Source organism: Dermacentor silvarum, chromosome 10 (assembly GCF_013339745.2).
Source record: "Dermacentor silvarum isolate Dsil-2018 chromosome 10, BIME_Dsil_1.4, whole genome shotgun sequence".
NCBI classification, from domain to species: domain Eukaryota; kingdom Metazoa; phylum Arthropoda; class Arachnida; order Ixodida; family Ixodidae; genus Dermacentor; species Dermacentor silvarum.
In genome coordinates this window covers 110551377-110569726 of record NC_051163.1, presented here as the reverse complement: position 1 = coordinate 110569726, position 18350 = coordinate 110551377, and the positions used below count along the sequence as shown (strand labels likewise).

The following is an 18350-nucleotide window of genomic DNA, read 5'->3' as shown; positions in this document are numbered from 1 at the left end:
GGGAGGGACTTCAGTCCAGAATAACGTGCAATGATCTTAAAGAGATTGGTACTTTACTAGCTATTCGTTCGTCTAATCATTATTTCAGTTCTATAACAAAAGAAAGGAAGTGATGTACTCGCCTGCTACAAAAGTAAATGTCACATATTAAAACCATCGGTAAACGGTGCTAATCTGTGGCCGCAGGTCCTCGGGCGCCGTGTCGTTCTGAATCGAGTACGGTTGCGCGTCTACATGGGCGAAGCTGTGGCGCTGCTGGGCCCTAACGGCAGCGGCAAGTCGACTCTGGCCAATATCGTCGTCGGCTATGAGGCGCCATCTGGAGGCGACGTTTTCGTGGGCCAGCACAGCATACGCCGATCACCACGCACGGCTAGGCGCCACCTCGGCTTCCTACCACAGACCTGCATGCTCTTTCCCTACATGACCGTCAACGAGAACCTGCACTACTTCTCCAAGGTGACGCCTTTTAACTGCGAAGCATTTCTAGGCGAGCTTTTTCCACTTGGAGAGTATCTATCTATGTATCTATCCGCCTACGTCTTGGTGCTCTCATAGTCGTTTCGTTAACTTGGTAGGCTCCCCGGGCGCTTCTTCGCGTAACATTGTTTCTCACAGGGCACGGGATCTGCCGGTTTTAAATGCGAAGCATTTCTTGGCGAACATTTGCTACTTTGACAGTATCTATCTATCTATCTATCTATCTATCTATCTATCTATCTATCTATCTATCTATCTATCTATCTATCTATCTATCTAGCCGCCTACGTCTTTGTGGTCTCATGGTCGTTTCGTTAACTTGGTAGGTACCAAAATTGGCATACTGCGACAAGAGTATATGACGAACATATTTATGTCATGACATGAATGCCATGCCATGAATGCCATGACATGAATGCCATGACATGAATGCCATGACGTGTGTGTCATGTAGGTCATGAAACAGCCACCTATGTCTTGGTGATCTCATGGTCGTCTCAGGTACCAAAATTGGCATAGTATGACAGGAGTGTATGACGAACATAAGTGATAGGTCATGACATCAATGTCATGACATGCATGTCATGTAGGTAATGAGAATGACCCAGCGAAAAGATTAACACTCAAAAACTACTGAAATGGGTTCGGACGTGGATACTAAGTGAAGAAAATTACACTAAGGGATGATGGTACAAGTCATAGTCATGAGAATAACTCAGCAAAAAATGGCAATGGCTCAGCGAAAAAGATTACCACTCAAAAGCCACTGAGATGGGTTCTGCTGTGGCTACTAAATGAAGGAAACACTAAAGGATGGAAGTAGAAGTCATAGTCATGAACATGACTCAGCAAAAATGTCAATGACTCAACGAAAAAAGATTAACGCTCAAAAAACAAATCGTAGAAGAGTCTGTTGCTGGGCCTGTTGGTACATACTTGTAGAACCGATAGAACCCAGCCTAGAGGACGCAAACACCAGGAGAGAAGTAGACGGACACACGGCTGTTACGCCGTCTACTTCTCTCCTGGTGTTTGCGTCCTATAGACTGGGTTCCATCGTTTCTACAACCTCAAAAAACACTGAAATGAGTTTGGACGTTGGTCAAGGAAACACTAAAATATTGCCGCGAGACAGAAGAATACCGGCACCGAAGCAGAGGTCAGCATTAGGCTGCTCCGAAGAAGAGGAAGTAGAGGTTGCTCTTCGCCATCTTGACTGGTTGCTGTTACGCCTGTGCTACTCGCCTGTAAATATACGTTTTTTGTGCAACAATATGGGGGTAGAAATCATAGTCATGAGCATGACTCAGCAAAAACTACAATGAATCAACGAAAAAAATATTAACAATCAAGAACCACTGGAATGGGTTTGGACATGGGCACTAAGTGAAGGAAACACTAAGGGATTATGGTAGAAGTAATAATTATCAGCATGACTCATCAAAAATGGCAATGACTCAGCGAAACAACCAACCACTGAAATGGGTTCGGACGTAGGCACTATGTGAAGGAAACACTAAAGGATTGTTGTAGAAGTCAGTCATGACCATGACTCAGCAAGAATGAGAATGACTCAGGGAAGAAAGAATAACACTCAAAAACCAATGGAATGGGTTCGGATGTAGTACTAAGTGAAGGAAAAGGCTAAAGGTTGATGGTCTAAGTCATAGTCATGAGCATGACTAAGGCGTTCGCCTTAAGGTCTCTTAGGAGTAGCTATATGGGACTCCTGAGGACTCATGACATGAATGTCATGCAGGTCATGAAAGAGCCGCCATCGTTTTGGTGCTTTCATGGTCGTTTCGTTAACCTGGTAGGCTCCCCGCACACAGCTTCGCTGCAACATCGATTCCCACAAGGCGTGGGATCTGCAGGCTTTTTCATCATAGATGTTTGATCCGGAATCGGAATAACGGATAGTTCAGGCATTTGCTTAAACTTCGAATAGCCATGCCGGTATTTGTAGCAACCATAACGCAGCACATTTGTTGCAGAAATGCATAAGAATGAATAAACCGCCGCCGTAGCTTAATTTCTACAGCAACGCATTCATTAATGCCGAGAGTGTGGACTCAGCTCTCAGCAGTGACAAGCAGTTTTTTCGTCCGCTTTCATTTCCCCTTGCCTTATTATTTGTACACTTCTAATAAAGGAACAAATAATTTCCATTATGCTTGCCTTCATTACCGTTTGGCTTCATATGGTCGTTACTAAGAAAATGCGGCAAAACCCATCACACAATGCATGCCGATGCTGATGCTATTAGCATTGAAGCAATGTAATGACACACTGTATTGCCACCGTGAAAACTCGTCATGTATAAGGCGTACATGTAGCTGGGCTCCTGTCTCGCGTTTCTTACTGGACACACTGTGCCATTAAGCGGAATCGCCATGAAATACGTGCGCGGAGGTGCTTAATTATACAATTCACACTAAATTGTCTCAATATATATATATGACGCGGGTTCGATTCGGCCTAGCACCGGATAAATTTAAAGGATTTTTTCTTGGCATTGATGAGCGGCACACACCCAGTGGCACTTGCCCAATGAGGCAAGATGCGATGAACGAGGTTCAGGGAAGAACAGCACATACCTTATGTCACACCTTTGGGACCCATGTTGGCCGTGCCGCCCATGTTGGTTTTGAACCCGGTTCCCTCTGCACTGCAGCCCGATGATCTCACCCTTTGGCCCTGGACTACCCAATGACTCAAGTTGGCGGGAAAACGGTTTGAGACAGACAGACAGACAGACAGATAGACTGATAGATAGATAGATAGATAGATAGAGAGATAGACAGATAGATAGATAGACAGACCGACATATAGATAGGTAGATAGATAGATCGACACACAGATAGGCAGACAGATAGATAGATAGATCGACAGACAGACAGACAGACAGACAGACAGACAGACAGACAGACAGACAGACAGACAGACAGACAGACAGACAGACAGACAGACAGACAGACAGACAGATAGACTGATAGATAGATAGATAGATAGATAGAGAGATAGACAGATAGATAGATAGACAGACCGACATATAGATAGGTAGATAGATAGATCGACACACAGATAGGCAGACAGATAGATAGATAGATCGACAGACAGACAGACAGACAGACAGACAGACAGACAGACAGACAGACAGACAGACAGACAGACGGACGGACGGACGGACGGACGGATGGACGGACATATAGACAGACATATAGACAGACGGACGGACATATAGACAGACATATAGACAGACGGACAGACATATAGACAGACATATAGACAGACGGACAGACATATAGACAGACATATAGACAGACGGACAGACATATAGACAGACATATAGACAGACGGACAGACATATAGACAGACATATAGACAGATGGACAGACATATAGACAGGCGGACAGACATATAGACAGACATATAGACAGACGGACAGACATATAGACAGACATATAGACAGACGGACAGACATATAGACAGACATATAGACAGACGGACAGACATATAGACAGACATATAGATAGATAGAGAGACATATAGAGAGACATATAGATAGATAGAGACATATAGAGAGACATATAGATAGATAGAGAGACATATAGAGAGACATATAGATAGATAGAGAGACATATAGAGGGACATATAGATAGATAGAGAGACATATAGATAGAGAGACATATAGATAGATAGAGAGACATATAGATTGATAGATAGACATATAGATAGAGAGACATATAGATAGATAGAGAGACATATAGATTGATAGATAGATAGATAGATCGACAGACAGATAGACAGACACCCATATAGATAGATCCACAGACAGACAGACATACAGACAGACAGACAGATAGGAAAACACGGTGAAATATAGAATATTAAAACCTACGGTTTCGGTCGTCATAGGACTGATGAATGAACGCCGTAGGTCTTATAATTGTATCTCTCACCGTCTTTCCTAAATATTTATTTTTTTCACTGAACAGCTTGGCGAGCGTTAGCCGGGGCACACGGTATATGTAGAATGTGGAATAGCTTGCATTGAGATAAATGCTGACTAAAGGGCATCGTGAATGCGCAACGTTTACCACAAGCTGTGATTCTACCGCTGGCTAGGCTGTGTTATCTGGCGCGGCTCTGTGTGTGTAACGTTTCTGCGTGTGGTGCCTGTACCACTTTTGTGACCAATTTCATAAAGAGATTGTCATGGCTTGGGTGGCAAGCTCGTGTCTTTGCTGTCAGAACATGGGCGAAGGCGCAGTTTGAAAAAAAAAAGTTGAAGGCGCAGTTAAAACAAATGTTTGTTAGATTCTGAAAAAAGTTGAGAGACGCAGATTGTGCAAGGCATAGATCACATATGACCAATATTAATATGATCAATATTGCAGCTTGATTTCGGCTAGAGAATTCCGTACCAACAAAAGCCTGTTTTGGATTTGCAGTGAACGCGGTTAGAGAAGCTAGACTGCATTACCAGCGCGCATTATTTTTGGAGAGCCGATTCCAAGGAAAGCGTAGCCAGTGCTGTTCCCTTCGTGAAAAGCGATAAGTCAAAACGTGACACTTGTTTCCCAGGACGTAGGCGGCACGCCAAGAATACATGGTGACTACATGAATATAATTTCACACACAGTATTCAGAAACCTGCTGTCTTTTTGCACATTCGTTTAGTCTTGATATGCTACTGAAACAAGTAGCTGTTTGTTTTCGGAAAGCAGCATGCTCCGAATTGTTCTTACCGGCATCATGCAACACTCACGTTAAAAGCTAGCTTTCGATTAGAAATATCCGTTATGCGTGAGTCTCAGTGCTTTCTTTTCGTGAGCGCGCGAAACTGACAAGGTTCGGCGCGTATGTTTCAGTAGACCTTTGTTTCACTAGTCACTGAAAGAGAGCACGGACCGCGGCTTAATATGGTGACCGAGGAATTTTTGTGCGAGTTCCTTTGCCTGTGATAGACCCTGAGTGGTAGTCGCTAAAACTCGAATGGTTAATATTGCCCACATGGATACGCACCAATCAAAGCGGACGAGAAGATGACATCCACAGTAGCTTTTTCTACATTTCAGCTAAACATAACAATATGCCCTATTGCCCTATGATTTCTCTGAATTCATTGTCTACATATTTCGTGCGGTGTAAGTGAAATTTAATCTACTCCCTATGATCGCCGTATTCTTTTCGTTCTTTGTCGTATTCTGTAGCCTGTGCGGCCAGACTGCTTGTACATCGTAAAAAGCGTATTGTCTTTAACACTTCACCAAGATGACTGACCGGAACGTGTCTTCGGCGCTGGTGGCTGAGCTTCTTAGCACGTTCTTCTTGCACCCACGCCGGAACGACCTGGTCAGCGAACTGTCGCAAGGCCTCCGAAAGTGCGCCGGACTTTGTGTTGCACTTATGGGAGCACCAAAGGTGGGTTTTCACGTGACAACTTAGTGATAGAGCAGACAGTAAGGAATACCTTGAGATGTCCATTTAGTGCTCATTGTGTTCATTCGGTGGAAGACGCAGTTCTTAGTGCAAAGAAACGAATCAAGGGACGGCTTTTTTTTACTTTTTTTAGCGTTAGGCTTTGTACAACAGGTGAGGCTGCAGATTACCTTATTACTATAGTGCCTAGAATATACTGGCTAGTGTGCCGGCCGCGACCTTTCGGGTGGCACCGTTCGCAATGAATGTCGGCGGCTGCCGCTAGGAGCGCTGCAGTGCGGGTGGGTGCCGCGGTGCCACCCGCTCTTCATAGACTGCCGTGTTTTCACATAGGGGCTGCTGCGCTTTTTGTATTTAAAAAGCCGTAGGAGCAGTAGATTTCTCATTTGAGAAGGTGATTTCCAATTTATGGTTTCTTTTGACTATAAGAAGGCTTATTTACTGCTTGCTGCCTCTTTTGACCTTACGTACCAGCTAGCTCTGTTTCGAGTGTCGAACCTCCGGTGGTTCGATTAATTCAGGAAAACGAAGCACTAAATTCGTTTCCTAAGACAGTCCAGATGACTTCAACGTAGGATTTTTAAAGTATAGTTATTCGGCGACGTCTTACTGATAGAGAATAAGAATGCCTAATTTATATGGACCTGTAATACTGACTATATATGGGATGCTTTTTTTAGACAATACAGATTTTTTTTATATTAGAAAGTAATGAACGAAGTGGACCTGGTGTTTTTGCAGACGAGTTCGTAAGCGAGACGGACATGAGCCTCGGAAGACTAATTGGCAAAATTTTAATGATTACATTTTTTATTCGTGCCTTGGGGGCCAATAAATGGCAAATTAGGAGGCAATTACATTTTCGTCCACACGCACCTTTTACCGACCTGGAGAATCGCACCTAATTCGAGATATTCAAGAAGTGTGCGGCGAAGTTCGATTGACAGCATACCGCGGCAAATCCTAACCCGACACACAGCCGCACATGCTTGCCAGGCAAAGCTTATATGTGACACATGAGTAGCTGCCGCGACTACAGCCGAGACATTCGGTTTGCTGCTTTCTCGCGCTGGTCGTCACGGTGTTTCGGTCTGATACGACAGCGCGCGGTCGCCTTTTCTGCGCTGCAGCGGATTGCCTGAATTGACCTTTGAAGTTCGATAATAAATATCTAGAAATAAATGCGACTTTGAAGGTAAAAAATAATAAGGTACGTTAAAATGTGAGTGCCTTCATCTTATCCAGTTCAGCAACTGTATAAAAAAGGTAATTATTAATTTTTGTTCATTTTTCTTCTGAACCTCACGCTATTAGCGGCAATGTATTTCTGCCTCGCCTCGGAACTCGTCTGCAAGACAACACCATGTCCGCTGCTCTTATACAGTCTCTTTATGTAAAATCTGCATTGCCTATAAAAAACACCCTATATATGACTTCTCTTCGATGATGCTCGTATATGTGCTTCGCATGTTCATCATCATACGTTTTACAAGCTCACCATTGTATCGCATGCCATAATGCGACTTACGTCGTGCAACAAGAGCTGCTCTTTCAGGGCAAAATATTAACTTTTGCTTCACTTGCCAGAATTTTCCTATATCGAATTATACTCCGATTGATTGTTCGTTTTCGCTATATACTTTCCTGCACTTTCGCTTTTTTGCAATAGCAATTGTGTGGACACTCCAGGCGATTTCCACCATCGCCGTGATGTTCCGTATATAAAATCCAAGTGCGATATAATATTGTGGCCGCACGCCGTATTATGTCTATATGAGCGAGCGAAAGCTTGAGAGGGTGAGCCGAGAAGGATGGTTGCTTGAATGTAGTATGTGAGAACTATTTGGTGCATGCAGAAAACACTTACAATGTTACCCGTACATTGTACGCATTTTCATAAGATCTAACAAACATTCTTCAGCGAGAACCATGTCTCTATAGTACTGCTTCATTGAAGCAGGCTTTAATTAAACTGCGTCGACCATAAACCAGCTGGAGCTGATAACTAAGGCAACTTTCTTGATCAAGGATTATACGTACCTCATCACAAGTTGTGCGACCTGTTTTGTCTTCATTCGTCATCACAGCACTCATAACACTACCATTTTCCCTAAATAAAGGTGGCAAGTAAATTATTTTAGGTTATTCATTTCACCTTCTAAATAGGCATAAGCTAACGATTCCACTAGCCCAGATAGCACATTCATCCACGCGACTGGAATAGAGATCCAGATTTCATTTCATTTCTTTATCTTAAAGACCCCACGAGTGCGTATTGTAGTACAGATGGCGACTTTCGCTAGTGGTTTGCGGCCGTTGTGCGCCATCATTTTGCAATCCACTAGTGCTCGCAGCTTTGAAACTACGGCGTTGGGCGCACTCTTCTGATACAGAAGCTTTGCGGTGCAAACCAGGTCCTTCGATCGAAGTTCTCCGATGCGGCGCTCTCAATGGCTGAGCACAACAGTTCAGGAGGCCACCGAGTGGGTGCATGCGCCTGTGCCGCTTTGATGGAATTTCTTCCGCATATATATATATATAGTCTCTTCATTTTCTGCTTTCAGACACAAGGTGTGTAGGATACTTATGGCATATCGTACGTAGGGCATCGATTTCACACGCGCTTTATTGCGGCGAAGATCGTTGAAAACGCCGTTCACGATTATAGTGAACGTGCGTTCGATGAAACAGCTTTTTAAATACTTTTCACACACCACAGCAGTTGGCGTCAGCGTTTTCTCGTTTCTTTTTATCCTTCATTCCCCTTCTGGGAGCCGTGTGCCATCAGATGGTGCAGTAAACACGAATACAAGCCCTTTGCTCGAGCAGTAATTACTCCAGCACAACCACGCAAAGCTTCACTGTCGCTGTGGTTTCAACATTCTTTCACCGCCGTCACATAGTTCTCCTACTCACAGACACGGGAGAAGAACAACCATAAAATCACTCGAAGCTTTTATGACGCAAAAACAAACACGCAACACCGTAAGTAATGACACTGAAAACGCAAACACAGCCATCGACATCGGAACTGCTCAAGCCAAGCAGACGACACGCGCAGTCGGCACCCACCTACACGGCGGTGACCTCTGCCGGCCACCGTGGGCATTCATTGCAGACGGCGCCACGCTCCCCCATTGAAAAGGGAGGGTGCTCGGCACACTAGCCAATGTTCTAGGCACTGTAGTATTACTGAGGATGCAACGAGGCGAAGGCTTCTCTCTCGACAATGTGCAAAACGAACTCTCAATTTAGAGTTCGATTTTATCGGAATGATAGTATCCTAAAAGAATCCCTAAAACGAACTGGCGTCTAAATGTTGCCAGCCTAATCAGCGACGTCAAAACGAGCAGATTCACTAAGATTGCGATTCGGACAAGTTGATAGTGGCCTATCATCAACGCTAGCTTGTTCCTGGAGAACAGGGAAAAGCTAAGAGAAAGCTTCGGCAGTGCCAAACTCTTTGTCGCTGCCTAAACTGGGTGAGCTGCCTCAATAATGAAAATGCCACAGCGGCCCACATTTTGCTTGTTACTCTTTTTCTTGTAGAAGCGGTCTATTCTCGGTTTCACTAATGCGTCTATTAGGGTTTTGAATGTTGTCCGGTTTTAAATTCTTCAGCTATTGTATCTTCTCAGCCTGATATTCTCAGGTAAAATTATTTTTGTGGCAGTTCACATGGAATGTTTGCGTCCCCACTAAAATTACAAGCTAGAATGCTCACTGCAGGCGCCAAACCAAGTAACCGCGTTTATAGAAGAGCTGAAAGATAGAATAGGTTATGTGAAACATGTCTGAAAGAACAGCCGCGTAGTTAAGAAGTTTTTCACTTTCACGCGCACCAACGTGAACCCTTGTATTTGCTATAATAGCGCTGTCATGAATATTTGAGCCGGTCGCATTGGTAAAACCATGAAAGGCGTAAATTCTCGCGAGAGCGCTTTCAGAGCATGTCCCCACTTACAGGTCCACCACGATTTCTCTCGTTCGTAAACTAAAGGACAACCCAAGTCGTCAGAGGCACATGTAATTGCATTCTTAGGCGCTACTCATCTACGGTCCCTGCAGGTGCTTGTGCTTGACGACCTGACGGGCGGCGTGGACGTGATGCTGCGACGCCGCATGCTGAAGCTCATCAAGACGGTCAAGGACCAGTGCGCCATACTGATAACCAGCCAGAGGCCAGACGAGCTGGAGTTTGTTGTCGACAAAGTAGGTTGTTAACCGCTGTGCGTGCTTAGTGGCTTCGGCGTTAAGATGATCTACACGAGGTCACGGGATCAATTCCCGGCTAGGGATGGTAATATCGATGAACGATTAATCGATTAATCGAATAAAAGTACGCCGCAAAACGATTAATCGTCATCGATGTGCACCTTTAATTTAATCGGTTTAATCGATTAAAGCAGTTCGATTAATCGTTTTCCAGACAGTGACTAAAGTGGCGTGAACATTTTGAAATCGTACTGTAGAATGCGGAGTACGAGCAACGACCGCGCGGCTGCGAAGACCGAGAGCGACTGTCGACTGTTTTCCCGAGTCATGTCAAGCTGGCCAAGCGCTTCCCCGCTTTACGCGCACGTCACACAGGCTGCCTGGGGCCCGGAGAGAGGCCGCCCCCGTGGAGGAAGAAATAAACTAGGCGAGAGCATTACGTGAGGCAGCTAGTCTTGGCAAGCGAACTCACCGTCAAGCGATTTCCTTCGCTTTTTACTTTGCAGTAGGGTCAACACGTGACCCTGAGTGACAACGTATTGGCCGATAATGTTTGGTTCGCAGCAGTTTCAAATCAGTGCGCACCAGCTGACCTGCGCTGCTGACCTGCACCCGGCAGCATTAAACCTACCACGCGCTCTGGTGTGGCGATCACGTGTTGCGCCATTACTTCTTGATGTCAGTCGTGCGGCGATGTTCTCTTCTAATTATTCCTTCCTCCATGCCCACCCTCCTCAGTAAGCGCCATTTTTAACATACAGGGTGTTCATTTTTAAGTTTTACGGAATTTTTAGAAATCGCCTGTGGCAGGTAGCATAATTTTATCATTGAGCTGGGTTATTCGATGAGGCGCAAATTCGCACGAGAAATCGAAACACATATTCAACTAATTAACAAAAAATCACTGATTAACTTCTTAGTTAATTACTTTACGACACATATAACAATTTACGAATTGTAGCCAGTGATATTGTCAGGCGTATCCACTTGCAATGAATTTCCAGAATGACATCAGTTTGGAGATATGCGCCATCATACTCGCCGCAAAAATGCACTGTTGTTCCACTTAATTTTTTACCAAAATGCATTGAAGCACAAAAGTAACTGTAACGTCCATGTATTTCGCCCCACACTTTAAGAAATAGTATCTCGAAACTGGTGTCATCCTGGAAATTCATTTCAAGTAGATGCGTCTTGCAAACTCACCGGCTACAGTTCGTAAATTGCGATATGTGTCATAAAGTAATTAACCAAGAAGTTCATTAGTCAACTTTTGTTAATTGGTTGAATATGTCTTTCGATTGCTCGTGCTACTAATGTCCACCGCTCAACGATAAGAATTATACCTGCCACAGGCGATTTTTAAAAATTCCGTAGTAGTTGTCACGTAGTAGTTACGATGAAGAAAACAGTCGCAAAACTGTGAATGACGAAACGGACTTTTTATTGGGCGAGCCTGTGCCCACAAAAGCAAGTTTCACTCGAAGCACAACGATAGCGGCGAACACAATCGGCGATCGTCGAAATCTGATCAGCGGCGAAGCGCGTCGGCTTTTATACATGAGTCATCGAAGGTTCCAGAGTAATCTCTGGTACCCGCGTGTCTTCCAGAAGGTACTAGACAATTGGCGTCGCTCATACAATCAGATTACATAAGCGTCGGTGACAACTGACAACGGATAGAAGCATCGATAACGTTCGAGAAAATTCCGATACATGCAGGCGCTTCCTGCGCCGAGCGATAACGTTTAAGGTGGCGGTCCGGCAGCACCAGCCCCCCGTTTTGAGTACCTTTGGAGCAACCGCGGTGGCTCTTCTACTTAGGATATAAAGTTGTGGTATATACCATAAAAAAGCTTAATTCTTGTATATTCTAACTATAGATAATATTAAGAAATTGATTAATGGGATTTAGAAACAAATGTTCAAGAACAAGCATGAGATGCATGGTTTTTGCGAACTGTGTCTCAGTTGTGACCATATTTAGAAGAAATTACCGCATTTACTGCATTGCGGCTTGCTCTGTAGCTTTAGGACATATTTATTTCCTAGACGCAGCAAAACGATGTTAAATATTTACTTTTTGGATAATTTGCTTTTGAAGTTTGCCAAAATATCGCAACTTCTGTTGTAAACAGCCCGGCAACTAAACGCTCAAGCAAGCTAAATTTTCGACAAATTAGAGATCAAGCAATTTCCAATTGGGATGCAAAATTTCATTTATGTACCTTTCTTGGCTTTCCTAATAATGCGACCGAAATTAAGCAATATTTAGAATTCTGGTCCTACTTTTGCCCATTTTTGCGGGAAGGTACTAAAGCTACGAAGGTGCGGTGTAAAACTAATAAAGGTACATGAATGAAATTTAGCGTCCTACATGGAAATTCCTTGCACTCTAATTGTCCAAAATTTAGCTTTCTAGAGCATGCAGTGGCCGGGCTGTTTACAACAGAAGTTGCGATATTTGGGAATCTTCAAAAGCAAATTATCCAAAAAGTAAAAATTCAACATTATTTTGCTGCGTCTAGGAAATAGATAAATATGTCCTAAAGCTACAGAGCAAGCCGCAATGCAGTAAATGCGGTAGTTTCTTCTAAATATGGTCACAACTGAGACACATTTCGCAAAAACCATGTATATCATGCTTGATCTTGAACATTTATTTCTAAATCACATTATTCAATTTCTTTATAATATAAATAGTTGGAATCTACAAGAATTAGGCTTTTTTATGGCATATACGACAACTTTATATCCTAAGTAGAAGAGCCACCACGGTTGCTCCAAAAGTACTCGAAACGGGGGGCTGGTGCCGCCGGAGTGGGACCACCACCTTAACATTTGTTAGCCGGTGAAAAGCGGTCACCGGGGAAAGATAAACAAGTACACGTGTCAATATGAACACTCTGTATATTGCTTATTCCTTCACTAGTCACTAGTGGCAATTATAGTTGACCTCTAACAAATTAAACATTATTCTTTATCAAAATTTATACGCTTGTATGTCTTATCCTGGTTCCACCTTTCAAGCGTTAAAATAGGTACTTACGTGAATAGATAACTGTGTTTCAGCCTTTTTAAAGCGCCCGAAAAAAAGTCGATTAATCGATTAATCGACGAAAAACCCCGCATCGAAATCGATTAATCGATGATACGCTAAAGCGACGAACGATTAATCGTTAATCGATTAAAACATTTAATCGACCATCCCTATTCCCGGCTGCAGCGGCCACGTTTCGATGGGGGAAACGCAGGAATCCCCGTGTACCATGCATTCGGTGCACGTCACAGAACCGCAGTTTTGTCTAGATAAATCCGGCTTCTCCCACAACGACGTTCCTTATATTCAGATCACGGTTTGCGCGCGTGAAACGGCAGAATTTATATTTTAATGTTAAAGTACGTTTTTCTTTGTACGATTGATGCCTGCTGCTACAGACGGAAAATGGTAGCTTCGAAGCCGAGAGAGTATTGGCAACAGAGTTAAAAAGTTTAGCGTTTTTTTTTTTAAGCTCTATGCGCACGTTCAAATAAAGCACTGGTTCGTCATACAGACCCAGCATCACGCAGCCTTCCTTTCCGGTTTTGCGAAAGCCGTGCCACGCCTAAGGTCAAAAGGCTTGGAAATTCCGGGAAAATTTATTTCGGCAGCTAGTGCAGAAGTACATTTTAACGCGCCAGCGTTCAGGGCCCCGTGTCGCAGAAAATCCGGCGTTGGTGTCGGCATAAGCACCGGCGTCCGTGCCGGAGAATATAGTCCCGGGCCACCCCGACGACGCAGGCTCTCCGCGTGGCGCAGAGGCGTTAGTGAGCAATATATGAAATTCTCAAAGTAAAATTCGCCAAAAAAACCATACAGCACGACTAGCTTACAACCTACGCACATGATAGTGTCAGATTGTAACTTGAATGTACGAGAAAACTTAATTCTGTTACGAGGAAACTCAAACACAAAACCCTTTTCCAGCATTTCTACCATACCAACAGCGGCGCGCCCGGGTATGTTACTTGCGCAAACACCATCCAAATGGCCCTCGCCTCCTCGGCCACGTCAAACGATAGCGGAGCGCAGAGGCGAAGCTGGAGAAAAAAGAAAGCTGCAGTTGCTGGGAAGACTGACAAGCATTCAGGGATCTTTGAATGCTATCGCATTTCACTCTTAAAGGCAAAGCTTAAGCGTCCTCCAAATTTTTCGGAAATGCCGACTGTGTATTTCTGCCGCTAGCGAGTGCGTTTGCGCTTGATCTGGCAAATGAAAACGTTTTTAATTGTTTCTCAGGTAAAGAATCTTTGAATGCCATCGCGTTCCCACTCTTAAAAGCGAAGCTTAAGCGTCCTCCAATGTTTTTGGAAATACCCGTTTTATATTTCTGCAGCTAGCGAATGCGCTTGCGCTTGATATGGGAAATGAAAACGTTTTTACTTGTTTCTCACGTAAAATGTTTTCTGCAAGTTCCTGCAGCTCCTGTTCTTGTGGGCCTATGCCTGCCAATTAACATAGTCTGTGCGCATGAATTTAATTTTGTGCTCTCTTCTCTACGGTGAGAATGGTCAGCGTAAATTTGGTAGGTAAATAAGAATGCACACTGAACACAACTCTCTATCCGTGGAAGGGAAGTAGGTATAAATTACTTTTCTTCAGAATTACTGTGCTTGAACACAAGACCCCTTCTGGTTGACAATGCATCTAGCCTATGGCTTCCTCGTTTGTTCAATGCACATCCCTTTATTCGCATTGTTGCAACCGAAGACGGACTCATTCTCTCGACAGGTTGGAGCACAGCCATCTTCCGCCGATTCGTTGCCCCGCAGCTGTCTCTAATACGTTTGTTATGACGGGCGGCTACCATTTATTGTGCACACATTTGACATAGAAGAGCACAATGGATTCAGTATTTTTACTCCACGGCAAATCAAATGCCACTTTTAAAGGCGTTTATGAATTCTCCTGTCCTGCCTAAAGCGAAGCTCACCAATAATTGCTAATTACCCTATGGTATCAATCCATTTCATGCTAATTCGCATTCGACTGCGTCTGTCTTGCAACTCATCTGTTATTCTAATAAAACACATGTGATCTCATTTGGGTGTTCCATGACTTGTAGAAATTCTGATTTGCCTCTTAATTTCTACACAAATCCTAGCTCTACTTGATCCTGATCGTCAATGCATTCCACCATCTTTGTTTAAGTTTACGTTAAGCTTATCACTTCTTTATATGTTGCTTGTTTCGGTTGTGCTGTTTCACTTAGCTTTCTTTGCAAAGCTCCACGTTTTGGCCCCATTTGCCAACTCTTGCTGGATGTAGTTATAGCTTCCGCGAGACAGCGATAATTGGACATCTGTCAACTAGGTCTTCGTCCCGCGATTGACATAATATAGGCTGCTGCTGCTCCTGCTGACGCTGCTGCTGATGATAATGGCAAATCAGTTTTGCGCAATCCCGCAAGGTGGAAGAAGTATCATGAAAGGTAAAAATTGTCATTCACCCAAATGTAGCACAAAACGGTAAAGGAAACCCCTAGGGTTTTCTCTCAAAGAACACTTCGCAGTTGAGGAAACATTCGTCCTAGTCCGGGATGAATTCCGGACCAGGACGAATTTTTCTTTAACTGCGAAGTGTTCTTAGTAAGAAACCCGTACGGGTTTCCTTTCTAACTTCGTGGTACATTCGGTGGATGACAATTCTTCCCTTTCATGATGATGATCATCACCATGATGAATAAATAACGTTTTGTCCACAATGCGACACTCATCGACATGTCCGCTGTATTGTACCACCGCATCTGCGTTCACCTCAGGTTGCCATCCTGGCTCGTGGCGTGGTTCAGTGCGTCGGGTCGCCAGCGTTCCTCAGAGAGGCATACGCGGTGCCCTACCGCTGTCGCTTGATCCGAGACACAACCGACTGCCGCTCAGCTCTAGTGGAATCGCAGCTTCGAGAGTGCCTGCCGCACGCGAAGCTCATATCAAAGGTTCGTATCGCTCTGAGCACGCATTTTTGTACTAACGGTACAGGTTGAGCATCTTAGCAATCTACCCACCGTGGTTGCTGATTGACTAGGGCATTCTGCTACTATGTATCAGCACGTGTGTCCGATATTTGGCCGTAGCGACCGCAATGCGATGTTCGCGCGCAGGTCAAAGAGCTCTGTGTAGTCAGCCTTAAATCACCCAAACATCGCTACTCAATAAACAAAATAAGCATGACTTGCTAACCGCAAATTTTTTCTATGCTGATCACATTTGAAGAACACAGGAATATTGCAGTTAAATATACCTTTAGCAGTTAGTTATTCAGGGACTGGTTTTCTGAACTATCCACATCGACAAATTTGTGCCAGCGCACAAGAGTGCTACTATGGCTCGTACTATGGCTCGTGGTTCAAGTTTCAAGTATATTTCTTCAAAGTTAATACAAATTGTCTGCAAACACTGTATGACCCCTTAGCCAAAGGCTAGTAGTGGGGTCATTTACAAATATGTATTAGTAATCTTATCAGTGACACTTTATAGCACAAAATAAATATAACGAACACATAGAGCATATAGAAAAACAGTAAAGAATGAGAGGAACACTTGGTTAGTACGACAAAAAAAATCTCGTTTGCAACTTAGCATACAAAACATATTTGAAAACTAGTACATACTATTTGTCACGTACATGGGATGAACATATTCAGACAGGTTCCGCTGACATTTGCTGAAGATAGTACTTTTTTAACCAATGTAATACATTTTTGTTTTGTTTTGCCTCAAATGGTAAGTCATTTCATATTTTTATGCCAATAAATTCCACTAATGTCTGGCCATATATATTTCTTGTCGGTGGTATATTGAAGTTGCAAAAAAGTTTTATTTCGTGTTGGGCGATCAGGCATACGTAATATTGGTACGAGCAGGCATACGTAATATTGTTGGCCGCCCATGACTAGTACGCAACCGATCATAAGTCCTATGCGCTTTTGATACTTAAAATTAATGATTTAGGCAACGGTAATGTTCACACATCACCTATATACTACCGTGTTGGTACGCTGGAGCCAGCTTTCAGTTTTGCATAGTTTAGCTAACCAATTACTCAATCAGAAATTACTGCAGCAGTAAATCTGTAACGAATTACTCCTTTAGTTCTTTCTTTTAAAAAATTTACTCTGCATGGATATGAATCAAGGTAAACAGCTTATCTAATTTCATTGAAGTGGTACTGTGCTAGGGCGCCAGAATATTGACGTATCAAGCTCGACGTATCAAAAATAAATATGTGGGGCTTTGTAGGCTAAAAATAATCCTTAGCCTTACGCTTTAGTAGCTTGGTTGGTGTGGTGCGTTAAAACAAACAAAAAAAAAAAACGTTACTTCAGACGTTGAAGGCTAAACACGCCTTCTTGGGACGTTTTTTTTTTTTTTTTTTTTTTTTTCACAGCAACCGAATATAATGGCGTTCGAGTTCTCCCTCTTGAGACGTTACTGCATAAAGTGCCCATACAACAACGCGCACTCCGCCTGTTAGGCAAGACCTTGCAGATAAGATAAATGTTTTTCGTTCTGACGTCATCAGGTAAGCCGCCCTTGTCATTGGAAGCCACGTTTAGCAAAGTTGTTGCGCTGCTACCCACGAGGTCGCGGGATGAAATCCCTGCCGCGGGTGAAATGCAAAAACGCCCGTGTGCCGTACATTGGGGGCCCCTTACACATTCCCAGGTGGTTGAAATTTCCGGAGTCCCCAACTACGGCGTGCCCCATAATCAAAGCATGGTTTTGGCAAGTAAAACCTCAATTATTTTTAATACAATTTTATTGCGATAGCAATTATATGGACACTCCAGGCGCATTTCAGCCCTAGACGACGCCGTCGCCGTGAGGTTTCGTATAAACCCAAGGGCGATAATATCGTCGCCAGGCACCGTATATGCTCTATGTGCTCGTGAAAGCCGACGATCGCGCTTCAATCTCGCCCGCGCGAAAGAGAGGAAAGCGGGCAGCAAAGGGCACTTAACGTTGCGAGGCATTGGGGAGGAGGGGGAGCGAGAAGTGGCGGCATTCTACTCCGGCTGCAACCGCGTATAGGCCGTTCCACATGGAGCGATTTTCACACAGCGACACAGCGAATTCCGTCGCTCTGCGACCGCCGTGATGTCGCAGGCTCTCCGCGACGGGATTCCAACATGTTGGAATTTCCGTCGCTGAGTCGCAATGATCGGCGCGAT

At 43.9% G+C, this 18350-nt stretch overlaps 1 protein-coding gene across 1 annotated transcript; it reads left to right on the top strand.

Moving 5' to 3' along the window:
• Positions 1-234: 234 nt before the first annotated feature.
• Positions 235-16163, top strand: LOC119431768 (linearmycin resistance ATP-binding protein LnrL). Its single transcript, XM_037699235.1, has 4 exons — positions 235-459; positions 5758-5907; positions 9994-10137; positions 15942-16163. Exons 1-4 carry the CDS (start codon positions 235-237, stop codon positions 16161-16163), a joined length of 741 nt encoding a protein of 246 aa, XP_037555163.1.
• The last annotated feature ends 2187 nt before the right edge of the window (positions 16164-18350 follow it).

Excerpts from the sequence above, each read along its gene's own strand:
- LOC119431768 (XM_037699235.1), top strand. The coding sequence starts at position 235 with ATGGGCGAAGCTGTGGCGCTGCTGGGCCCTAACGGCAGCGGCAAGTCG. Across the intron at positions 5,908-9,993 it reads CACTTATGGGAGCACCAAAG|GTGCTTGTGCTTGACGACCT; the intron begins GTGGGTTTTCAC and ends CGGTCCCTGCAG. Across the intron at positions 10,138-15,941 it reads TGGAGTTTGTTGTCGACAAA|GTTGCCATCCTGGCTCGTGG; the intron begins GTAGGTTGTTAA and ends CGTTCACCTCAG.